Source organism: Diabrotica undecimpunctata, chromosome 4, assembly GCF_040954645.1.
Source record: "Diabrotica undecimpunctata isolate CICGRU chromosome 4, icDiaUnde3, whole genome shotgun sequence".
NCBI lineage: Eukaryota > Metazoa > Arthropoda > Insecta > Coleoptera > Chrysomelidae > Diabrotica > Diabrotica undecimpunctata.
Window position 1 is genome coordinate 115,837,946 of NC_092806.1, and position 27,211 is coordinate 115,865,156.

General features: G+C 33.3%; 1 protein-coding gene across 2 annotated transcripts in view; it reads left to right on the forward strand.

Moving 5' to 3' along the window:
* The window catches only part of LOC140439882 (uncharacterized), a 284,930-nt gene extending 259,042 nt beyond the window's left edge, over nucleotides 1-25,888 (forward strand). For both annotated transcript variants that reach the window (XM_072530053.1, XM_072530052.1), the window contains 5 exons: nucleotides 1,207-1,390; nucleotides 17,276-17,401; nucleotides 17,481-17,710; nucleotides 20,739-20,961; nucleotides 25,260-25,888. In XM_072530053.1, coding sequence (XP_072386154.1) covers nucleotides 1,211-1,390; nucleotides 17,276-17,401; nucleotides 17,481-17,710; nucleotides 20,739-20,961; nucleotides 25,260-25,760 — 1,260 coding nt within the window. In that variant the 5' untranslated portion in view covers nucleotides 1,207-1,210 and the 3' untranslated portion in view covers nucleotides 25,761-25,888. The remainder of the gene's footprint in view (nucleotides 1-1,206; nucleotides 1,391-17,275; nucleotides 17,402-17,480; nucleotides 17,711-20,738; nucleotides 20,962-25,259) is intronic.
* Nucleotides 25,889-27,211: the final 1,323 nt, after the last annotated feature.

Genomic DNA, 27,211 nt, shown 5'->3' on the forward strand with positions numbered 1-27,211 from the left:
TCTCGTTAGTAAAAGAGGCGAACCAGATGACTGGCGCAATTATTTGCGAATGGACACCTCAGCCTATTGTCAATTGCTAGAGTTGGTAACACCATACATATTGAAATAAGACACCTCATGAGAAAAGCCATTACACCCCATAAAAGACTCACAGCAACTCTCAGATATTTTACAACAGGACGCAGCGTCAAGGACTTGGAGTTCACAATCATAATATCCAAACCAGCGTTAAGCCAAATAATTCCTGAAACCTGTAATGCAATCTACTTGGTTTTAAAACAGAACTACTTAAAAACTTATATACAATTCAATAAATTCCCCGAGAAAATCGTGGATGCATTGCCGCAAATCTGATATTATTAGGCTTTTTTTGGGAAAAATGAAACGAACTGCAGTGGAACTAGTCGTCAAATAAGTGAAGATCGGACGACTTGTCTGAACATTTATTTTCACGTAACGTTTTATCCTATCAGTTCTCGCAAAACTATGCTTCTACCATCATTTCTACGATCTGACCTTGGATTTCATTTCGATTCGACAAGACGTACGTTTTGCTGTTTACATGCCACGTTTTATTGTATAGGATTTGTCCTATCCAACAAAACGTACAATAAGACGTAGCGTGAAAACGGGCCTTAAGAGTTTGTTAATAAATAACTAAGAAATTACAGTACGTTTGTGTACCAGTAACTTAAGTATTTTTAGCTATATTTGGGCATTCAACATATGTAGCAACTTCAACTGATTAGTTCGTAAGGTTTTATTATTCAATTTGCAATTTATTTAAATTTTGCAATAAATTGTTTATTTTATTATCTTTTATTTTGTGATATTGACGATTTATATAATTTCAGTAAATTGAAATTGTTATTGTTATTTTCTGACTCTTTGTAAGCTTTGTCCATAAAATTGTACAATTTTCAGTGACTATAAAGCATATTTCTATCATCCTCATTGACCATCCTCATCATCATCCTCATTAATTACATTATCATTCATTACCGCATTAACTTTGATAACATCTATTGTAATTAAAGTAGTCAGAAAGAAATAACTCTATTTTATGTTCCGTTATCTCAAAAAAGAACTGATCATTACAAAAATTACAAAACATTGATCTTAAAAACTTTCATTCCTTTATAAAAATATATTCAATATTTGAGTTCCATACTAAGGTTACTAAAAATTGTTTTGTTTTTATTACAGTAAAATGATGTGTCTAAACGACTCCAAAACCCAAACATCATACGACTCTGATCGAGACAGTATTAGCAGCGGTGAAGAATTACCAATATGGGTGCGAGGGGAACAAAGATGGGTATCAGGATTAACAGAAGAAACAACGTGCCAAGATGTTATCCAAGTTTTACTACAAGATGAAGACAGAAGGGTAAGTCACAATAGTATAATTAGGATAGCAGTATCACGTTATTTATTATTTTGTATTTTTTTGAAAACGTTGCTTTCATTATAAACAAAAAATTGTATCAAATAGACTCATTGGGGAACAGGTTTCCTTTATAACCTTGACAAATATCTGAGAAACAGAAATAGGCGCTTGACGGAATGTAGGCGATAGGGACTGGGGGGAATTTCTATCAAAGGCCAGTATCCATATTCCATATAGGGGGATAAAGTCAGAATGATGATGATGATAATGAATATGAAACCGTTTAATCTTGTTACGGAAAAAAACCTGTTCCAGTTTTTAATATGGTAGTAATCAAAACTAAACTGAAACTCTACGCTCAGGCTACTAAAAATTAACTTTATTGAGAAAGTTGACTTTATTAATTACTCCCCTTAATCTCCAAGGAGAGTATTCTCTTAGGGAAATTACGTATTTCTTCAGATATTCAAAAGAGTGAATACTGTTGTTAATCAATCAATAAAACACTGAAAACTTTTGTTTGCAACACTTCCACAAATTTTTATTATAAATAATTATCTCTACAGCTGTTTCGGCAGAGTGCCTTTCTCAAGTTAGCTATTTTTGTTATGTGTCCAACATTTTATAGTCTTTAACTAAATAAGTTGAGGAGGGGAGAACTGTTTGTCTTAAGTTGGTCATTCAGAATTATATCTGTATTTTTTAATTTGTTAATTTCCATGGATTCTAATAATGATAGCTTAAGGCCTTTATTTTAAATGTGAAGAATTTAAAATTGGTTATTAAACCAATGATAATGATCTAGAAGGTGAAGTGCGTAAGTAGAATCTGTTTTTCTATTATTGAAAGCCCATTTGTGTTCTGCCATCCGTTTGTAAGGTTCTACGCTTTTGACCGATGTAAGTTTTTGAGCAGTCGCCACATGTAAGTTTATATGCCCCACTGTGTAAGTGCTTTTTTTGGCTCTTGTGCACTAGTTCACTTGAGAAAGACATTCTGCCGAAACAACTGTAGTGATAATTATTTATAATAAAAATTTGTGGAAGTGTTGAAAACAAAAATTTTCAGTGTTTTATTGCTAGATAAAATGAACTTCCATCAAGTAATAGTCAAATTCATTACAGAATGTTGTTAATGTCTATTATTATGTCAAAGATTTTATTTTGGTTTCATATCTTGGAAAAGTATTTTTTTACTGTAAAAAAAATAAACTTTTGTTTATTTTTTTGCCAGTGTTTATTAAATAAATTAAAAAAAATATGAGGGAGGCGTAATATGAAAAACATTTTTTAGAAATGGGCAGCACATTAGGGCTTCGCACGCGGGCGGCCAACTCCCTAGGATCGGCTCTGATCAGCTTATAACCTAACAATTAGTGCTTAAACAATAATAAAAAAGAAATGTCATGTCAATGTCAATAATCATTTTGCTTTAAACAAATATACAATGTTTATTAAAGAAAATTTTTCTTTTTAAAAATATATAAGCAGATAATTCATATAAATTTCATTGATTATAATTTCCTATTTCGAAGATATATGATAACTGCGATAGATTGTACAGTTATTTACTTAAAACAAAATGTAACTAATGAGCTCTTTCCAAAATGTTTTAAAACCGTAATAATAGCTTAGAATCCATAATTCTTAATATTATGCACTTAACAACTAAAACCAATATTTTACAGTTATTAAAGATAACAAGATATACCAATTTAAATCATTTGGAAGCTTTTAAAAAAATATTAGATTAGGAGCCAGATTTTATTTGACTAAAATCTTTTATAATTGAAAAAGAACTACTTATTTCTGGGCTTAAGCACGCAATTTCTTTTAGTGGAATACTACATTACTGTAACATGAGCATAACTTTTCTAGTGAATGCGACAAAAGACTTATGGATGGAAGAATAATAAAAATAGTATACACATATATTTCTTCTCTTTAATAAACCTGTATTGTTTACCGTTGAAAATAAGTATGCACGTTTATTAATATTTCCCAATCCAGCAAGATATGCATTGTTTCCCAAATTTGACCAAATTGCCCCACCCCCCATTTATTTATTGTTTCCTATCACTTCTTGTTGATATATTCCATATGTTAGTATCTAGTTTTAGGATTTCTTTTAGGATCTTTCTCACCTCTGCGCCTTTATCTTTGCTATACGCTTCGCAATATTTGTCCATGTTTCTTGCTTATATTATAGTATATATTCTTTTGTATCCTAATGCAAATTTAACACGGATCGTTATATTTGGTAAACCAAATTTGTACATGGTAATCCATTAGGTTACTATATTATTCCGTCAGAGTCAACAGACAAAATAAAGAAAGAATAAACGAATAAATAAGAAAGGAACTGCTGGAACGAGGAATAAAATTTAATTGTGGCTATAGAATAATAAAAATAAAGATATATTTGTTGTATCTTTCTAAAGATATCATACCTTTTTAACGATAAGAACGAATACAAACGATTTACTCAAAAATCAGACGGAATATAAGATATGAAAAAACATAATTTCACAGAAGAGAATGTGATGAAATTGAAAAATGTGCCATAAGAAATTAAAAGAGATCACTGGCCACAAATAAAAAGAATCATCTCAAAATATAAAAGACAAAAATGAGCACGGACTACGAACAAATATTAAACAACAGTTAAAATTGTGGAAAAACTACATTTCTAAATTATTTGAAGATAAAGGAGAAGAATACAATACAACAATTAACTTGACAGGTATATTATTATTATAATTTATAACAGAAGTTGAAGTTAAGGTGAATGTTAAAATACTAAAGTTAATGGAATTAAGACACTGTATGATCTTTAACAGAATTTATGACATGGAGCTATTAGCACCTGATTGACATAAATTGTCACCATCGTTTTGTCACAATACCAAAGATATTATACAGTGCATCGGTTTTCAGTGTTTACCGAACAATAAGTCAGATGTGTCACGTTTTTAAAGATATACCTGCGAGTAGTACATACGTAGACGGTCCGATAAGTGCTGAACCTCACCGCCCGATGACGCCACTATCTCAAGAGAAATCTACTCTCATGTAATACATTCTCGTAGACGGCTAATGTCAAAATTTCAGGCGAATCAGACTTGTAGTTTTGTTTCGACCGCGTGTGAAAGAGGGCGTGTCCGCGGATTTTAGAAAAATAGAAAAAGAACAGTATTTCTCGGAGATTCACTTCTTGTTCTAAAATCGTACAGTCAAATCAAAGAGCGCTTGGATGCTCTGTACGGTGACCCTTCTCCTTCAATGGCAACCATCAAAAATTGGTTTAACCGTGGTCGCACGTCGGTTTTTGATGAGCTACTCCCAGGTGCCCCAAAATCGGCTACCACGGAGGATAATGTGACAAAAGTCCACGATCCCATAGTGACAGACCGCCGACTGAAGGTACGCGAGATAGCTGAGACAATAAGCATATCAAAAGAGCGAGTATGTCATATCCTGCATGAAATTTTAGGCATGACAAAGCTGTCCGTGATTATTGCAGCGTTTGCTCACTCCGGACAACAAGCTTAACACTGAGACCTATTTAAGCATGAGCCTAAGAAGTTTCTACGTCGTTTCGCAACCAATGACAAAACATGAAGCCATTGGTACATACCATAGACCAAAAAACATTTCAAAAAGTGGCGGCACCCGGCGAACGTGCTTCGAAGGAGGCGAAACTATCCTACCGACCGGAAAGGTAATGGCTACAGAGCTCTACTACGTAGAATTATTAGGCACTAAATTGCAGAAAAAACAATCTCATTTAGCGAAGAAAAAAGTGCTCTTCCACCATGACAACGGACCGACTCATTCCTCCTTCGTCGCCATGGCAAAATTGGTCGAATTAGGATAGGAACTGTTGCCCCATCCACTATATTCTCTATATTTGGCCCCGTGTGACTTCTTTTTGTTTCCAAACCTGAAAAAGGTACTTGCCTGTCAGAAATTTAAATTGAAACAGGAGTCATCGCCGCTACGAAACCCTACTTTGCAGACCTCGAGAAAACGTATTTTTCAGACGGGTTAAAAAAGTTGGAGCGTCGCTGGGTCAAATATGTGGAGCTAAAAGTAGACTATGTTCAGAAATAAATCGCCACTTTTCCAAATTTTGTGTTTTTCTTTTGTAGGCTAAATACTTATCTGACCGCCCTAGTAGTATAATATAAAGGATATTAGAAAAGAAAATAAGTAATACTTCGTTCGGATTTAGGAGTCATTTTGATACAAGAAAGAGTATTCAAGTACAGTAGTCGCCAAAATAAACAGTACCGAAATTGTACAGTACATTTATTTTTTAATTTACCTAATTTATATTCCAAATGTGGACCATTACGGAGCAAACAAGCTTTATAAAGAATTTGCAGATTATCCAACATATTTATAACGTATGACTGCTGCAGTTATTGAAAACAGGTTATTATCTTTTATCCTAGTTCTCCAATCTCTGCTGGCAGAACTTTTGACTTTAGTATTTATACTGATTCCTTCCATATGTCCTAAATGTCAGGTCATCAGGTCAGGTTAAAAATGTTCGTGAAGTAAGGCTAGGGAGCGAATAGCATTATGACTAATTGCGAGATTCTATTGAGACCGTTCCCTATGCATCTGCAGATTTCGTACGCAGCACGAAAATTTCGTAAATCTAAATAAATAAAAACAAAAGGTGTAATAATGTTCAAGTAATCCTCTTGGCTAACAGTAACTGGATGCTCGTTCTCATCTTCAACGAAATAAGAATCAATAATCCTATGCCCCGGCACAGCACACCGAATGGTACCTCGTTCACTGTGAAGTGGTTTCTCTACAATGACATTTGGGCGTTCAAATCTAAGAAATCGAGTTGTTTGTCTATTGTAATAACCATCATCATAAGTGGCTCGACTATCCGTTGTGGATCTTGGCCTGCTCCCAAAGAAGTCGCCACTCCTGTCGATTCCTGGCAGCTTCCCTCCATCTTTTGACCCTTAGAATCTATAGGTCTTCTTCCACATCATTTCTAATTTTTTAATTTGTCATGAAAGCAAATCTTTGTATATTAATGAAAAATGTTTATTTTACTTAAAAAAATTTAACAAAACCTTGCGTCACTGGCTTTGCATTTCCTTTTAAATTATTAAGATAGTTTATCACCTTGGAATTGGATACAAATCAAACACACTGTCCCACACAAACTGCAAATGATCTGGTTTTTCAAAACTCTCTTTGGAAACGCTCTTTTCCAAAACTATCCTCATGAACTACTGCATCCAACAGAACGATGATTAACTAACTCACTGAATAAAGACTGCCAAAAAGCATTTTGAGTTTAAATTCACCTTTTAACTCATGAAATTAAGCAAAAAAATTACCGGTTTTGAAAACTATATGCCGAGATCTTATCTGTCCCGAACCCCAAACGATAAAGAATTTTAAGAAGAAAATTCGGACTCAAACAATAAAACTGACTGCTTTCGCGGTCCATTGTACCGTGATCTCATCTCACCAAATCGGTACAAACATAAACGGAAAGATTCCTGTTTATTTGATGCCCAAATCTCCAGGCGGAATAGCAATTAAAATTATTATAAATAGACTCGATAATGTTTATATTAACAATCTCGACGACGCAAAAAGATTGAGAGTATTTTTCGGTATTTTAGCATATACGAGGTAAAACGAAATGCTACAATTTTCTAGTTAGAATGACGTATTGGTGTATCTTTCCAGTATTACTATATGGAGTATAAATGGAGCTTAAATCCTACTCACTATCGTTTATCTCACAAAATCAGTGACACAACGGAGCCTAAAGCGCCCCTTCTGTGTAACAAGCCTTAAAGGAGCTGTCCGAATAATTTTGTTGTTTGGCAGTGAGATCCAGAGCTCATCTCAGTGTTCTCATTTTCCGTGAGAAGTCGTTAGAAGCTAGTTTTTTGTGCCCTACTTACAACAAATGCGACCAACACGGACCTAATTTTATTCAACAACGTCAAGATCATGGCTTTTTGGATTATCCCATATGTTTTTGTACCCATCTTTGAAATGTTTTTCCAAATTATGTCATTGGGTTCTTCGATACTCTCTTATATCGGGTAATTTATTTTTTTTTAATATACTTTCTGCCCTTTTTTGTCTTTTTTTTAATCTTATTGTTAAAAAATAATATAATAATAACATTTCAGAATAGATACCTTAAGACGCTACCAAGAAAACTTACTACATATAAAAATTCACCTCGTTACTATGATAGATATCTAAATTCAAATCACCATATATATCGCTTACATACCCATTTCAGCAATGGCGTATCTAATACATGATAATGTGCTCATTATTCCTATTTTACATTGCAATTACTAGGTGTTTGAACCTACTATTTCTTTATTTCTTGTTAACTCTGGCGTTATGTGTGTAGGAGATAAGTAATGAACTGTTTTATTGCGTCAAAATGCTACCAAAAGGTTTTTCAGTGTTTTACTAGTACTAATATGACCAAAGATGTTGAAATTTTATTTTCTAAAACATCTATAGTACGAAAAAAATCAGATCCAACAGATGTCGGTAGAACTTTTTTTTAAATGAAAGTAATGTTAGATTTGGGAACAGATTGCATGTAGGAAATGTCTATGCTATTTTAGTAATATTGTATGACTGTATAAAAATCGATTTATACATAGTTATTAAAAGAAAAATTTAAATATTATTGGTATACGCAGATTTCAAAATAATGAAAAATGCCAATTAGGTTAAAATCATATTAGATTTTCGCAATGCAACAACACAATTATATATTATGCAGCCATGATAGTTAATGCATTTCTTCCATATCTAGCGCCACTTGGTAGGACTATCAGTAATCTGATTGCCAAGAATCTATCTATATAAAAGACTAGGACGACAAGTCACACTGTTTGTCCAGTAGGGTAACTAACTATGCCATCTAGGAAAGAAGTCTGAACTACCAACATCTGACAGTTCAATCATATTTTGTTCTTGAAACGATACAGTTGATTTATTGCTACTTCATTGTTCAAATTGATGATTCAAACATCCTTACTCGGATATTTTACTACTAAATTAGTAATTATTTTTTTTGCAAAATTGCTAAAAATATAAGTTGCTATAATTATACGGTAAGATTAAAAATAAAATGACGTTTAACGTTTTACCAAACTAAAATTTAATTAAAATTAAATAAAATTAAATTAAAATTAAATAAAATTAAATAGATTAAATCAAATTAAATTTAATTAAGTGCTAAGCGCCGTTTTTATTTTTTTTAAGTTAATGAGTGAGTATAGATAGCAATTAATTAAATCTCCCGTCGCATGCGACGGTCAAAATCACTAGTTCCTTTATAATCTAGCACCCAAAAAAGAATATACTTTGTTACGCCTGCCAGTTGCTTAAGGGACTTTTTGCAGTTCGAATCTGTTACCAACTCACAACACTCAGTGTCGCTATACTGTTTGATACAGTAAATATTTAGCGCATATCTAAATTACTAAAATTGCTAAATTGCAAAAATCGATTGCTAACACTTCTGTTTTAAATATTATAGAATAATTTCCAAGGACTATTACCACTGTAGTATTAGGACCAGTAGGTAACTCCTATTCCTACTCACTCTGTGTTTTTGACCCTTCAGGATAAAACTTAAGTGACACTTCTTGTTATTTGTACGATTTTATATTGTGTTAGCTCTGACTCATTTATCATAATATTTATTTTGAGTTCGAAAGCTTGTTTTGTGGACATAATATCAGTGGGTATCTTTATGGATTACATTTTTTCAATCCTTAAAATCTTTTCGATTCTTCTTACATGTATATGCAGAGAAGGAAGGTCCAGCATTACTTCTAGGGCTGCAATCGAGCATAAACGCATTTCTCCCGTGATTCGTATGCAAGCAAATCTTTTTCCTTTTTATAACCCCATTATCGTCTTTTTAAGTTTATTCCACCAAGCGAACTCAGCATAAGTTACGGTGGGTTTTCTTCTCTGTCTTTCTTCTACCGGAGGCTGGAAATCACTATCTCAATTCTAACTTTATTCAAATATGTTTACTTACTTAAATATGTAAGCCAAAAAGCCTCCTTCCAATACTGCGATATATATCCTTCCATTATTAGTTCTAGCATTGCATATTTGGTTCACTACATTATATGACCAAAGTGCTTCAGTTTTCTCTTTGTCATTGTTCGCATTATTTCCTATCTGTGTTCATTCTTCGCAACACTTTATTTGTAATACGGTCCATGGTATATGTAACAGTCTACAGTAACACCACCTTCTTCAAACACTTCTAATTTATGTAGGTCTGATTTTTTGAACATCAATGCGTCAATGTAGAGAATACAGAGCATCGTAACAGCCTTTTTTTAATTCTAATGGTATGGGTTAGTAACATTTTCATTTTCAAGAAGGTGATGTTGCAGTTTCACAAGTTTTCAGAAACCATTAGATTAAATATTAAATGGGAACTATTTCTAATTCGTACCTAGCTATCCCATCATAAAGACAAACATCGTAAATACATAAAACAAGAGATTTTATCTATATATATATATATATATATATATATATATATATATATATATATATATATATATATATATATATATATATATATCTGGAGCCGAACCTGTCCTATTCTGATCCTAAATAAAACGTGTATCTAGCACTCCAATTCTCACAATAATATCAACTGAATAAAAATAATCAAAGGTGAGCAAACAAATCATTATATTTTACAGTTATATCTCGGTAGTTCTTAAAAATAATAGGCAAATAAACGAAGTGCTTTAACATACAGCAAAATGTAAATTTTTTATAAAATATCTTCTTGTAGATTCGCGCCTTAATTATAAAGCTAATATTAACTTTCTTTAACTGGATAAGTAACTATTATCTTTTAAGAAAACTAATCTTGCAAAAAGGATATAGTTAATGAAACAATATGAAATTGGTTAACACCATCGCAAACATAAACATAGAAGTTCGATTGGTAGATTAAAAATTTACAGAATACTTCACGTTGCTGCGTTTGTGATTGTCACCATGATCTTTTTTTTTAAACATTGATATCTTTGAATCTGTGTGTTATACTACAATTGAATCTGTCGTAGACATCTGCATTACATCTTTACACAGTAAATGACGAATAGAAATGCGCATAAACATGCCACTGCATGGGTTGTATACATATGAAGTTAGTCAGGATAATGTGGACAGTACAGCGTTTAACTATTGGTTGATATCAGGAAAGATGTTTCTCGAAACAGCGGGTTCCGTACTTGTCATTCAAGAACACCCACCAAAACTACTGGAAATATATCATCAAAAATTATCAGATACAAAACCACTAATACCGTTATGGGTGTCAAACACAAGAAACCATGCAACATCTTAAAGCAGGTTGCCAGGTATTTGTTGCAACTGATTATAAAGAACTAGCAAAGAAACTGATAATTTTTAAAATTAACCATAGAAAATTTAGGAATAAAAACTTGGAACTTTACTGTGTTCACAGACTAAGATGTGGCAAATATAATATATATACCGAATTTCATACTAAATAATAAATATTGTAGAGAAACACATGAACAGAAAAGTGTTAGAAACTGTAAATAGCTAAAGCCCATTATAAGTGCATCAGATAAAAGACAAAAATGGAATTACTATAGACAATAAAGAATGAAGAATATTAAATTTAAGACCTAAAACACTACCAAAAATTACTAACGACGAAGTTAAAATTGCTTTAAAACAGTTAAAAAATGGCAAATGCCATGAAACCGACGGAATAACACAAGAGGTGCTTAGAGCTAGAGTTCAAACTACTTTGGAGCCTGTAAAAATCATAATAAATAATTGGCTCTTTGGAGGTGATATTTCAGCCTCTTGTCAAAATGGGCAGTTACTTTTACTACAGAAAAAGAAGACAAATACAAACTCGAAAATTACAGACCAATAAGCCTGTTATCACATCCGTATAATCTATTTACCAAAATAATTACCAACAGACTATTAAATAAGTTCGATACTTACCGCTTGTTGAACAAGTGCGATTCCGTAAAGGTTATAGTGCCGTAGAATATCTACAGAAAATACGGACACTCGTAGAAAAGTGTAACGATGAAGATAAAACGTAGATAAGTTGAAAAAGAAAGAAGTAAAAAGAAGATTTGTAAAAGAAGTAAATGCAGAGAAGCAATTCAAACAGCAACAAATGGAGGAACAGTGGAAAAAAATCAAAAAAGAAATAAACAAACAGGCAAAATGCAAAATGAACAACTCAACATACCCTAGAGGCCCATGGCTTATTTACTCCCGTTGTTTGTGGTAGTATTCAGTTGTGTGCCTTCAAATGTGGTCTGCCCTATTTTCATATCCTTTGTTTTTTGCTCATTAATAATCAGTCCATACTGTTTAGCCTTCATTTTAAAGAGTTTAAAAATCCTTATCAGCTTCCCTTTAGTTCTTGCCATTAACACCGCATGGTCCGCAAAGGCCAGGACCTGGCTTCTGTTGTTATAAATCATACCTTTCGTTCGTATTCCACTCTCTTTCTCTCATTATTGCCTCCCGTAAGAAATTAAAGAGTATTGTGAATAGAAGGTTTATCTGCTTTAGTCCCCTTCTTACTTCAAATTTTCCTGATAGGCTTTCTTTTATCCTTACTATATTTTCGGTAGTGACGGGAAGACTTGGTTCACTTCGGTGACCCGGGTTTTCCAGGTCATTCATTAAAGTGATTCAATCATAAAGATCCGTTCATATGAACGACTAATTAAATTTTTTGTGTAAAGGTCAAGTGTGTAGAGTTTAATATTGATATGGTTACGAATCTTTCTCAGAGTATTATGAATTAATGATAATGCAGGCCCGTTCATATTGTTGTTTACGTGTAGAATTCGATATTGTTACTATAAATTTAAGAATGAAATATAGTTTAAGGCTGACATTAAGATTTGTATTTCTCAAATCATCTTCAGAAATCATTAAAATATAAAAAAAATACTTGAAAAAGTTAAGTAAATTTACAAATTCCATATTATTATGTTCATGAATAAATGATAATGCAACATTTAAAATGGATTTTATTTCCTATAAATTTATAAATAGAACAGACTACGGGACTATTGACTCGACAATTCGAAAGTATATAATTTTACAGTTTTGCAGCGTAAGGGTTTCGCCGTTCTGGGAAACTGAAATCAGCGTTTGAACGATCCTTTGCGGTTCGAGGTTCATGCATTAATTTGACCGAGCAACGTGTCGTGATCACACAGTTCGTTTCGTAAACACTAGACATCGTCATTCATAGACATGATTCATAGAGTCATTCGAACGATAGGATCACAGAATGTGACTGTATCAATCACGGGTCTTTGAAAAGATCAGATCTTTGTGAACGGATCGTTCGTGACCTTCTCATCAGTAATTGTCGGTCTTCATTAAGGTCATTTTTACTAGACTGATCATATTTTCCGAAATTCGGAGTACTCTTAGGGTATGGTACAGACGCCTTCTTCGTAAGCTTGTTTGAAATCTACAGAGAGTCTAGCTTTAGCTGTTGCTCGTACATACTGCTCTGAATCATTTTTAACACAAATATTTGATCTATGGTGGATCTGCCCTTTTTAAGTCCTCCCTGGTATTCATCAACCTGCTCGTTTAAGTGCATTTCCAGTCTACTTGCGCTAGTTCCGTGTCGCTCGCCTCAGCATTTTACTATAGAGAAAAAAGTAATACAACGCCAGTATCGAAGCTTTGCTTCAATAATGATAGACTTAAATGCAAGTGAGATCGAAAGTATTGAGGAGTGTATATACCTAGGTTATACGATCAAACTAAGCAAAAAGAATCAAACGGCAGATATCACTAAAAGAATCCAAATAACTTAGGTTGCGGTAGGAAGACTCAGTGTTGTGTAGAAAAAGAGGTATCAGTAAATTTAAAGAAAAGGATATTAACATTTGTATCCTATCAGCTATAACCTATGGAATGGAGATCGTGAAACTTATTGGCACCATATTGAACTAGCAGGCAACATATTGAGAACAACACAGAAAGTCATCGAACGAGCTATGTTAGTTAAGCAAACATATACGAAACGAGGTCGTTCGAAGCAGGAGGAAGGTGGAAGATGTAATTAAAAGTATTGCGCAAATAAAATTATGCTTGGGGTAGGACATGTGGCAAGACGGTACACAAAAGATGGGCAAGAAACATTGTACACTGGAGACCACAAGAACACAGTCGATGTAGAAGAAGACCACAAAAACGGTGTCTAGGGATCTTTGTCCAGGAGTAGATTCAAACAAGCTGAAGAAGAAGAAAACGAAGATAGACTATATACATTAGAAACTGATATATAAAATGGTTTCTGCTCTCAAAATCGCTAAATCTAGACCTACCTTAGAATTATTGAATAGTCAATGATCTGATAATGAATTCATAGACCTGGCCCAAATAGGGGATGATTTATATTTAGAAGTTCATTTAAAATAAACTCATAATAATAATAAATTCTAAGTTCTAATCAATATAATATAATAAAGAATGGCTTTATCATATAACAATTGTTTTAAAATTATTTTATTTATTATTTTAAATTTTTTTTACTGCAGTTAGTAATATTTGTCATCTTATAATAATTTAAATAAATTTTATTTAGGTTGATTATATCCCAAGAGAAATCTTCACCGATATACGATTTATTCATTCTCATAAAGAAAACGCAAGTTGATATTTACAGAAACCGACAGTGATAAATAAACGCAAACGTTGATTGGTTTCCAAGAAGCAATTTTAAGAAAAAGACTGATGCGTCCACAAGTTAGAAGACTAATAATCATCGCCTCTCCTGGCGTGCACTTTCAGTGAAGTTAATGATAGTGTAGCTATCTGGTAGACATGAAGATGTAGAATCTGATAGCTAGTTCTTCCTTCGGATTACTATTTTATTGAGGGAATGGTGATTCATATGGCTGAGAGAATCAAGTAATAAACAATTAATCAGCGTACTGTAATTTTTCTTCATGTTGAAGAGTCGGTTAACTAAGAAGTAGTTACTGACTGCAAGAAGTTTGTTTTCTCTAAATAGTTACATGCTGGCTGTTAGGCATTTATATATACTGAAACTAAGACGTAGTTTTATAGCCCAAAAGAAAGGAGTATAACTATAAAGTTTAGTAAATAAACTTTTCTTATTCAAGTGGAATGTTTTTCTTCGACCTTTCTTTATGTAGGAAATAAAGAGTTAGCTGGTTAATTAATTAAAGCCGTATAAAATGAAATATATATGATTGTAAATAAGCAAAAAACGATTGACATAACTCATAAATTATTATCAGCACAAAAGAAACACACTGCTTTCTGAATGTTGTAGATATCAGCTAAGAAGAAAAGCGTCTAGTCTCGGCGTCGTCGCAGGAAGTCTGCAATCACGGCGGGCAGTAATGATATTTCGACGCTCTAAGATTTTAGATGTTCGCACCACTAGGTCGAACTGAGTTGGTATATTCGCCGAGGGGTAGGATTTCATTTACATAGGCCGATCGTGTGAAATTTCCAAAATCTAGTTCACACCCTTTTTGAGAAACGTAATAAACCAGATAATTCTTAATTCATCAGCGCATTGTGGTAAATTAATCATTTTCCAACCGTAATCGTAAGTGGTTATCAGATTTGGCAAAAAATATGCATATAGCCAATTTTAACGTTGGAAATTAATGATTTTTAAACGGAAATGGTATGGTTATCAGATTTGGCAAAAAAATATAAATATAGCCAATTTTAACGTGGCAAATTTATAGAAGATATATAAACAATAAATTAAGTAATTAGATATTTGTTGCCTATTCCGACAACATATTGTATTCTATTTGTTTAAGGGGCGTCCTAGAGGTCTTCTTCTTTTTCTTCTTCTTTTGGTTTGTTTGTTTATCTAGTCAATCTTTAGTTAGTATTCTTTTACTTTTAAATTAATTGAATAAATATTTATATCTTGCCTTACGTCTTCATGTTTCGGTTTATCAAGTCGTGTAATGACTTTCACTCATCTTCTTTCCTTCTACATAGGTCTCTCCGGTAGTCCTCGTCAATAAGAAAGACGAAACTACGAGGTTCTGTGTGGACTACCGTTTGTTGAACAGCGTTACCAAGAAAGATAGTTATCCTCTGCCTCGGATTGACGACACGTTGGATACATTGGCTCAAAGTAAATTGTTTTCTACTTTATATTTGAAGTCTGGATATTGGTCAACACGGACACAGTAGATAAGGAGAAGATAGCCTTTACCAAAAGATCTGGATTGTGGTAATTCAAATTTATGGCATGTAGCCTCTGTAATGCTCCTGCGTCTTTTGGAATGCTTATGGAAAATGTGTTGAGAGGGTTATCTTGGAAAACGTGCCTGGTATATTTAGGTGAATGACATAATCGTTTTGGAGAAGACTTTTAAAGACCATCTGAAGAATTTAGATATTTTAAATTGACTTAGATCTGCCAGCTATTTCAAATTAAAGTCGATAAACTTTGTCCTATGGTTATCAAAGAAGAAGTGGCTGTGGATAAGGGAAAAATAGATTCCATTAAGGAGTGGCCAAAACCGATTGACAAACATCAAGTAAGAAGTTTTCTTAGGCTGTGTACTTACCATCGTAGATTCATTAAGTTTGGAGATATCACTAAGCCATTAACGTGACGTACAGAGCAAGCAAGAGATTAATGCTGCAAGGGTATCCACTGCTAGAACGATAGTTTATTTTAGATATACATGCAAATAATGTGGATTAGAGCTATCTCAGATTGAAGTAGGGCAAAAACGAGTCCTTAAAAACTAAGTTCGTAGCCCTAGGTTTAGGTGAAACGATGTTACGAAGTTACAACTTTCAACATTCTGATATATCTCAATGGTGTTATTGACGAAAGTTTTGAGAAATTCATTAATGTCAGTTTCGATAGAAAGGCAGATTCTCTCTTGCTACTGACTCACAAACTTTCAGGGACATTAATTATGTGAACAAACTAGGTGCTTCTGAAAGGTGTGTCTGAAATTTTATACAGGAAAAATAAAAGTTTTTTAGAACTCACAATATTTCTTTAAACAAACACAATAATTCTTTAAGTTCACTTAATTAACCGATTTTGGTTTTTGAAAATAAATTTAAAAGCTCTTTTATAAAGTATTGAAAATTTTCGAATTTTTCGGACAGAACTAGATTATAAAATTTTTACACGAATGTTTTGTAGATGTTATAAAATTGTATATATAAACTTTTCAGAAAATTTAAATAATTTTATGATTATCCACAAACCGAATTTATGAAACGTTAGTTTTTGAACATTTTTTTTTTCGCAAATTTTCATTTAAACGCACAATTCAATAAAAAAGCAAATCGTAAATGGACAAACATACCTGAGTTTTTTCTATTTGAATGTCTCATATGCAAGAACTAGAAATCTTTCTAATTATTTTTCATTATAACAATCTACCACTATAGCTGGTTAGTAAAAATTGACTCGCAACAAAGAGATTATCCTGAGATCTGGATTAACTGATATTATGGATATTCTGTTTCATTCACAATAAAGTAAATTTAAAATCAAACAAAAATACTGCCACCAAAAGAAACTTTAGATTAGGTTAAAGTAGAACCAAAAAAGATTTATAACCTTTATTGTTTATAGTCTTTAAAAGGATTATAACATTTAGTTGTTTTTGTTTGTCTTAATATGTTTAGTTAGTTTTCGTAAAAAAAGCACTGAAAGGTATTTTTAAATTTAAATGCGATTTTAAAATAGAATAATACAATAATTGAAAATATGTACTTCAAGTGTACCTATTTATTTATTGATTGATTTATTTTTCAGGGAAGACCAATAAGTTACTCCCAACAATACCAAATCACAGAAAGATGGCGAGGAGTAGAACAACCTTTGGATGAATTATCGAAAATATTAGATATTTGGAACGCTTGGGGAACAGCTCAAACAGAGGTACATTCAGCATTTAAGAAAATACTTTTAACATTCATTTCAAAGTTGTTTTCTTTATGTAAAACATGTTCCGTTTTAGGTAAAAATTTCATTACGGCGAGTTAAACCAGACGCTATGAGACCTTCTAGTAGAAGAGCCAGATGTAGATCAGATTCAAGTACTTGGTCAGATCGAAGTGCCTTCAAAACGATACACCCTAAGAGGTTACAAGCCTTACAAAATGAAAGACAACCTTCAAGTACAGAAGAATTACTTAAGTTAGTGTTGGCTCAAGGAGAAGTGATTCGAAGACAACTTAAAAAACTTAGGTAGGCATTGTATTTCACTTTGCAAACCATCTTGTTATTGGTAAAATATTTTAGATTTAGATCATTCTTACTACTATCTGCACTAGTTTATTTTTTCTCTCGGTTAATATCATATCCGTAAAGGGGTAATTTAATCACATTTATTATGATTTTACAAAGATTATATCACGACTAGTCAGTGATATTGTCATCAGAAATAAAAGGGCGTTATTGTAGTTAACAATAAATATAAAAATTGTATAAAATTGGTAAAAACATCACTAAGGGTCCACGCTTCCATTTTATAGAGCAGCGTCGAGGACCTATAGCACCTTCCATTCTTAAGTTTAATTTAAGTTCTCTTGTACAAAGTATTTTTCTCATTTTATTGAAGTTTATTCGCGCTTTTTCTACTCAAACTTTGATTTCTTTGGAGTAATCGTTTGTGGGAATAATCATTGTGCCAATATAGTTGTAGTTTTCTACTTATTTCAAAGTATTACCGTTAATTATTAGGCTTTTATAATTATTTTGGGTTTTTGATAACCTCATAAATTTAGTTTTCTTGGTGTTTGTTGAGAGTCCATTTCCTTCTCCATACTTAACTGTCTTGCTTTTTAGCTTCTGGAGGTCGTGGTGGTTGTCCGCTATTATGACAGTATCGTCTGCATACCTAACGTTGTTAGTTGGTGTTCCATTGACCTTTATTTTAGCTTATTCTCCCTCGAGAGTTTTTTTATAATTTCTTCAGAATATGCGTCGAGCAGTAGTGGCGATAATACACATCCATGCCGTACCCCTCTTTTCGCGGCTTATAATATAGATACGTTATAATTCGAAGGTCATCGTAGTTCATCTGTTTTGTTTTGAGGACATCAATTAGCTGTTTATGGCAGACTTTATTGAAAGCCTTATTATAATCTATAAAACAGCCGTACATATTTTGGTTATCATACAGGTAACTCTAGATTAGTACATTGAATTAGATTAGAGCACAATAGATTAGATCCAGAATTGAAATGGCACGGTCTACATTTATTAGTTGAGATCCTTGCTGTGCTGCAGTGATCTTAGTTTGGTAACCAAGTTGCGGATAGTGAGGTGCTACATTCTTCCAGTGTTACTATATGAAGTTGAAACCTGGACACTGACGCAAGGCACTGAAAAGCGGATTAAAGCCTTCGAGATGTGGATCTACAGGAGGACACTAAAAATATCTTGTGTGGACCATGTCACCAACGTTGAGGACCTACAGCGCATGGTAAAAGAAGAAGAAGAAGTGCTTAATTTAGTGAAACAACGTAAGCTTGAGTACTTCGACCACGTGATGCTGAACGAAGAAAAATATCAAATTCTTCAACTCGTCAATTTGGCAAGAGAGGATCGGGACGCCGTCCTATCGCGTGGTTGAAAAATCTCCGACAATGAATGTTGGAGTCAACTATTCATTGGGTATATTACTCGATTGATCAATTGCATTAAATAGTTTTACCAGGATATCCATGTACTCAGGGATGAAATATCTCTATACTACATGATTTTATAACCAAAGCGCAGAAAATATGACGAAAAATTAAATATCTGCAAACTAGGATCTAAAAACATATGAATAAGGAGAAAATATAAAATGAATGCTGAAGAATGCTCATTTATTATATCTCAATACCGAAATATCCTTTTCGGTATTGTTCATCTATATCGAGTTTGTATTGTATGACAGGTGTGTTTGATGTGATTAAGCATACTCTTTTGCTTGCAAATATTGCCATATTATATTTCTTTGAGGCATGATTAAAACTGACAATTGATTAGTAAACCAGAAACGGTGAGAGGTATTTGTACAAAAATGAAAGTCCCGAAGGAATAGAATGTTTAAAACTTTTATACCAGCTCTACTATAATTGCAAAATCATCTGAGTAGTTATTTATGCACATTACTCTGAACCGATAAAAAGTGTTCATGAAAAATTCATCTTAAACGGAGATTTTAATGCAAAGCACACCTACTGGGGCTCCAGGCTGATCAACACCAAGAAGGTGAACTATATTCTGCAGCCAGAAGGCATAACTGTTACTTTTACTGGATTGGCAAGCCAAAGTATTGGTCTACATATATTAATAAGATCCTGCTATTCTCCATCAAAATGACTTAAGCTTTCCAGAATAAAGTAATAAGGGATATTGTAAATGTTCTCTCGTAAGAAATAGTGATCTTAACAGAGTCCTGCGTATTTAAATAGTTGCAGATGTGATTAAAGTTTTTAAAAAGAAACATAAAAACATATTTTCTATCCATAGTAAATGTGGAGGCTATTTAGCTCCAGGATTAGCATGGAATAGTGAGAGACTCAGGAGAACTAAACGTTTTGACTTAGTGTAAAACCTTTTGAGTTACAGTAAATATTTTTTGTTTAAAAGCAGAGTAATGTGTATGTTAATGCTAACTTAAGCCGACTAAAAAATTAAGGAATGTCACTGGAGAGAACTCACGAAATATTAGTATGAAGATTGTTAATAGAAACGATTTGGTCGCTAGTTTAATTTTTGTGACTAGTTGTAAATATCGCAAGCACCGCGTGTTTTATACAAAAATCTGCATAGTAAATGCTGTTTACTTTACGTCATATTATATGATTGGGTTGTATCGTATTTCTACTTTTAATCACTGAAGATATATAACTACAATATTGAGTAGCCCTGCCGTATGTCAGTTTGGACTGATCGTTTTTCTAATATCAAAGTATCCTAATATATTTAGGTATTTAAACAATTTCACAACCTTTTTCCAAATAACTTATCTGGTCAACACATTTGACACATTTTTTTACTATATTCAATTGATTTTGATACAGTTTGTCTTAAATATTACATATACTGTTGACCTGGTTGTGGATGATGGAATTTTACACAAAAGTTTCCTACAACGACATTTTGCATTCTTTGTGCTTTAGTTTTGAATCTTCCCTTTTATTTTTGCTCTGAATATTATTTAAATATAAATTTTTTTTATCATTCTTGACCGGATGATTAATTTACTGCATTTTTTTAGGCACAGCGAACACCAAATAGGTTACCTAGAGGATAAAACACATCGTGCCAGGGTCAGAAAGCACGGCAGCAATTATTTATTAGAAACATATCTAAAAGGACTTTCAGAAGCTGTAGATCCAGAACAAGATACCTTTATAGCAGACAAGAACAGTGATAGTGGAGTAATGACGGAAGGAGATAGTGAGCAGTCCAATACCAACAAGCCGACTAGAAATGGAGAGGTATACACATAATACAATTGTATTATTTTTTAAATTTTAGATTAGTGATTTTTATTTACTCAAGTGAAAATCAATATATATTTATATATATATATATATATATATATATATATATATATATATATATATATATATATATATATAAATATTGCAAACAATACGACCGTTAATTAAATTTAAAATATATTCAATGGTTGAATTGCAGAGGTTTGATCGGTCAATAATTGGCAAATGAAAGTCGTCAACTACTTCATTGATTTACTTGAATACGTTTCGCTTTTGATCTTTCTTTCTTTTAATCTCATCATCAGTTCACTACAAATAGAAATGATCTTAGAATATAAGTAAACAACGAACAGGGTTCATACTTACAAAAACAATTAGGTTTTTTAGATGTTATAAAAACTCTACCATAACAACTTAACCATAATTAAAACTTTACTAACTAAACCAGGAAAATGAAACAAAAAACACAAGAAAAACTGTAAACGAGGACTATTGTTCATTTATTTTATTTGTTGGTGATTTTTTTTTTTTAATTTTGACCGACAGCTTCATTTGGATGTTAATTTAAGCTCTTTCCTGTTTCAAGGGTCAAACCACACTAATCTTTTCGATTGTTTTCTATCTGTTGTAGAATATCATAATTTCACATTTTTTTATATATTAAACACCTACTGTGTTTATGCCATTGGAATCTGGTCAAAGCTGACCAATTATCAATTCTTATCTGTCTTAATTTACTAAAGACTAAAGGAAGCATTCTAAGAGCTTACCCTATGGCGTCCTCTTATTTTATCTAACAGCTATGCACTAATACCTAACATGCAAATTCACAACACAGCACTATGGTCTGCTTTTACACTAATTACATTTTACACTAACTCAAATGGTTTTGTTCGTTTGAGTCTTCTTTCTAACCCAGTATTATCGAGGAGCTGGATGGCCTCGATGTTTACGTGTTTATGGAGCCGTAGTTCGTGACTACCTGCCATCTTCTTGATAATTTTATTTACATATTCCATCTCAAGGTCCTTGTGGAGGTCGACATTTCTGATGTACCAAGGAGCATCAACGATGTTCCTTAGTACTTTATTCTGGAATCTCTGGATATTACTTTTATTAGCACAGCCCCAGAGTTGGCAACCATACATCCATACTGGTCTCAGTATTTGCTTGTATAGCAAATGTTTATTATGTGTGGACAAAACTGAATTTCTTCCCATCAGCCAATACATTTTCTTATAACGGATACCTAGTCCCTCCCTTTTCTTTTTGATATGGGCTTTCCAGCGAAGCTTTGCATCAAGTGTGATACCCAAGTATTTTGCAGTAGATGCGTGCGGTATTTGGGCATCATTTATTCTAATTGGAATGTTTTGGATTTTTTGTTTGTAAAATTAACGTGAATTAATTTAGACTCGTTTAGTTTGATTTTCCATTTTTTTGTCCACTTATGGATTTTATCTATTGACAACTGTAATTTTTCCGCCGCTTCTTCACTGGTATCGCCTACTGCTAGAATGGCAGTATCATATGCAAAGGTGGCTATAGCATCATTTTCTAGTTCAGGTATGTCGCATGTGTATAACAGGTAGAGGACCGGACCTAATACACTTCCTTGAGGGACTCCTGCTTTAATTTCTTTTAAATCTGTGTAAACGTCTTCTTGTTTGATTCTGAAGTATCTATCAGATATGTATGACTGTAGAATTTTTGAATATTGTCTAGGCATAAAGGATTTCAGTTTATAATTTCACATGTGGCTTGTTCATTCATTTTTTATTTTTTTTCCCTCTTTTTATTATATATTATACTCAATGGAAAATGGACCAATTTGGAGTATTAGTAAAAAAAGGGAAGAAGAATAGGAATGAATTTCATGTCTTGTAAGGGGTTTTTTTTGTATGATGAGAGAGTGATATATCTGGCTCAAGCACATTTGGCACATTTCAAGTATGGATCGCTTGTGATAATTTTGTTGTTTGCACAGTATTTTGGTATTCGTGAAATCGATACTGTGTTTAGTTGAAATGGCATGTTGTGTAAGGGCACAAGATGGTTTAAAAATCCTAATGTCGCTTTTGTGTGACGTTAGTCGACCTTGAAGAGAGCGGCTGGTCTGGCCAATGTAGCAGGAGTTGCACTCTGCACAGGATATATGATAGACGACATTAGTTTGTTCTAGATGCACCAATGGAGTTTTTGTCTTCGAAAATAACTTTCCTAAGGTTCTGACGTTTTTTAAGGCTATTTTAACAGGTAAGTTTTTGAAAGGTTTGTTAAGCTTGTTTGTGATTTGTGGGAAGTACGGGAGTGAAGTGTATTTTGTGGTTTGTTCAGGAGTGAGAGGGGAATTATTCATCTGTATTTTGTTAGAAATGGACGCTAATGTTAGCCCGTTGGATGTCATGACATCGACAACTTGAAGCAGATATATCACTCTCTCATCATACAAAACAAATAAAAAAAACTCCTTACAAGACATGAACTTTATTCCTATTCTTCTTCCCCTTTTTTTTTAACTAATACTCCAATTTTGGTCCATTTTCCATTGAGTATAATATATAATAAAAAGAGGGGAAAAAATAAAAATGAATCCTTCTGAATTTAAAAAAGGTCGGTCCCTTTTCGTTTACCCATTCCCTCGTTAATCGTACCTCACTGCATTCCAAATAAATACATGTACGAAAACAAGTCACATGTGAAATTATGACATTCTACAACGGATAGAAAACAATCGAAAATATTAGTGTGGTTTAACCCTTGAAACCTGAAAGAGCTTAAACTAACATCCAAATGAAGCTATCGGTCAACATCAACACCAGTCTTCCGGGTTGAACCGCGTTGATTTCCATTGCGCCTAGCTTTCGACATCCTCTCTGAAGTCTTCTTCAGGGCTTCCGAGGTTCCGTTCTCCCGAGCCCCCAGACACTACTACACTGATCACTATTCACTTCACTACATTGTTTTATCTTATTCTGCTTATTGAGTTTGACAGTGGTTGCTCCTTATATAAATATATATATATATATATATATATATATATATATATATATGAATAAACGTCGAAAGAGCACAATTCGTCAAACCTTCCGTGTATGAATTGGTATCAACAGGCTGCTGTCAGGCTGTTATAACGGTAGTTCTGTATCTTTACGTCTTCAGACAGACGAGTAGATACAAAGTCCTACACGGAAAGCCAACGAATACACAAAGTGCTATCTATTTTGATGGCGATAAACGAAAACGAAACGATTTACTACTATCATTTTCTGTCTTTTTGAGCTATACGAAATTTGTAAAAGATTTACAGTTTTCAGCAAGAGCTTTGCTACGGCGTTGATGAATTGAAACGCCGAATATATGAATAAACGGCGAAAGGAGCACAATTCGTCAAACACTGTCTTCAGGCAGTCAGATAGATACAAACTTCCAATACTGAAGAAGTACTGAACTGCAGAAGACCATTGGGGTCATTTAGGCATTGAGGGGAAACAGATACACAAAGTACGAGACCGTGGTCCCGGACTCCACATTTTTATATATAGATTTATAGAAGGCACTCATTTCGAGTCCTCTACTGAGCCATCAATGCGTTGGATGAAATGCTGTCAGGTAAGACAGCACCTATAATCCCGAAGAGTTCGCCAGATCTCGTGGGCATCTCTTAGGCTTAGACTTTTCTTTCTGTGCCCTGCAACCCCTGGGAGCGATGATGTTACACCTCGAGATTTAGAAGCGCAGTAGTAGTAAGGATTTGCAGATTGGGTATGGTGTAAATGTGTATGCGTATTTTGTGTTTGGGTGTATGTGTGCCATTTTATATATGTATTTGTTATATTCAATCAACAAATATATAGTTGCTGACATAGCTGGAGCTCATAAATCTTGTTCACAGTTGACAGCCGCGGCGGTTTATTTAGGACCTAGCATACCTTATTCGCACCTATCCTAGGTCCTATATACCTATAGAATGTTCCCTATTAACCATTGGGACTTACCGTGTCGGGGATGAGAACTTACCCATCTAGTCTGCCATGTCTTGACTGGGAGCGAACTCAGGCACACAGTCTCAGACTAGTACCTACATATTTATTGTAGATGGTTGTTAAAAATAATAAATCTAGTTTTTAAATTAACAGTTTCTTAAATTAATAACATTCTTTTTGGTGAATTTTTGTAAACCCCCTTTACTTTATATTTACCCTTGACTCTCCCATTTTGTAATTTTTTAATAATTTAAAATTATTATTTTTAAAATCTATAAAAAAACTAATTATATGTTTGCTTTTTAGACACTCTCTGAAAGATTTTCTCCCTACTCCGAGGAATCAAACAAGGACACAAAGGACGATGATTCTAGTTCAACTGTAAGCGAAGCTACAATTAAAGAACAAGTCGGCCTATTTGAAAAAATTAACAAACTTAATAAACGACTCCTGAAAGAAGAAGAGAATCTAGTACGATTAGAGGCAAACTTAAAAAAATACCAAAAGAATGAGAAGAACAAAGAGGAAGATGTCAGTGAGACGCTCACAAAACTTCGAATGGATATGATCAAGAGTTCTTGTGAGATGCAGCACAATGAAATAGTTTTAGAAGAAACTGTGGAGAAGTTAGAAAATAGGAGAGTATTTTTAGAGAATCTTCATCGAGAGTTAGTAAATGAGGATCAAGAGCATGAGATGCTTCAAGCCTTATTGTTTACCAAGATGCAACAATTTGATCTAGAGAAAAGAAAGAGTAAAACCCAATATGTCTACCAAACCAAAGAATTGTTGGATACCTTAGTTTAGTAGTTTTGTATATTTTCTAAATTAATACCAAATATTGTGTACCTAAAGAGCTTTGTTAACAGTAGTGATAAGTTCTATTCAAAATAATAAAAAATTGTTGATGTTTTGTAATATATATTTTAAATATTGCTACTTATTTTTAGTTTCTCCCAATTTAGTTAAAGTAAATAAGTAACTCCTTAAATATTAATAAAATAATAGAAAAGAGACGGAACTAGTGAAGATTTATACAAAAACGAGGAGGTTCCATTTGAAGATATATTACCAACTAATTATCATGAGGATCCCATAGTACTGTTTCTCCTGTAGGATCTCCTGGTATTCATGCTATACAAGGAGAACTATCTGGTCATTACTACTATCAATAGGCAAGTTAGTTCTATCCTAGTTTAATACTATAGAAGACAGATCTAAGGTCATATTCACCAAAAATCCTTAGGATCTAATGCATAATTTCTCAACTTTGCTCTGCTTTTCACTTATCACAATAACTCGAACGGCTTCCTTCTCTTACGTCTTTTTATCTGATTAGTGTTGTATAGAAGTTTAATGGCCTCGATATTCACATGATTGGAGAGCCCTTTTTTGTGGCTTTTGTCAAACTTACTTATTGCCTAGCTAACAGTATCCATGTGGAGAAGGTCTCGATGAAGATCAGATTCTGAAGTACCAGTTAGCGTTGGCGATGCTCCTTAACACTTTATTTTGATACCGTTGTATAATTTGGATGTTACTTTCGTTTGCACAGCCCCATAGCTGTATCCCATATGTCCGTATTAGTTTAAGGAATTACTTATCTTCTTCTTATTCTCCGCCGATACTTTTTTTTCCCCTTGGTGATTTATCCCTTGCCATTTTAACGACTCTTGTGTCCTCTGTTACACTGATGTGATTATTCCATTCTTTTTTATATTTGGTGTCCACTCGTCTATACCCTGTATATTACATTTTTTTCTAATCTCGTCACTCCTTATTCTGTCTCTTAGCGTGTATCCTCTAATTCTTCTGAGTATTCTTATTTCTGCCATCTCTGTGTTTTGGCTGTGTCGGGTCTTGTTTCTCATGCTTACGTCATTATTGGTCGTATCCTGGCCTTGCAGGCTTTTATCTCTCTATTGTATAAAAGATATATAATATCTTTCAAATCTTACTCTGTCAAATGCTTTCTTCAAGTCGACCAAACATAGGAATGGAGGTTTGCACCATATTGCTCCTTTGGGCATTGTATTCTAATGCTTTCTATTGAATTCGTTTTATGACGAATATTGTATCTATAAATGACCTTCTCGTACGAAAACCTTGTTGTTCATCTGCTAAGTTGATGAGCTGATTTATTCGTTCTTGCAAAATTTTGTTTGTAAGTTTTAGTGTAATATTTGGCAAAGTATTCCTTTTACATAAAAATGGTGTTTACTAATGGCATGCGGAACGGTGGTAGGGTGTTGAGGAGG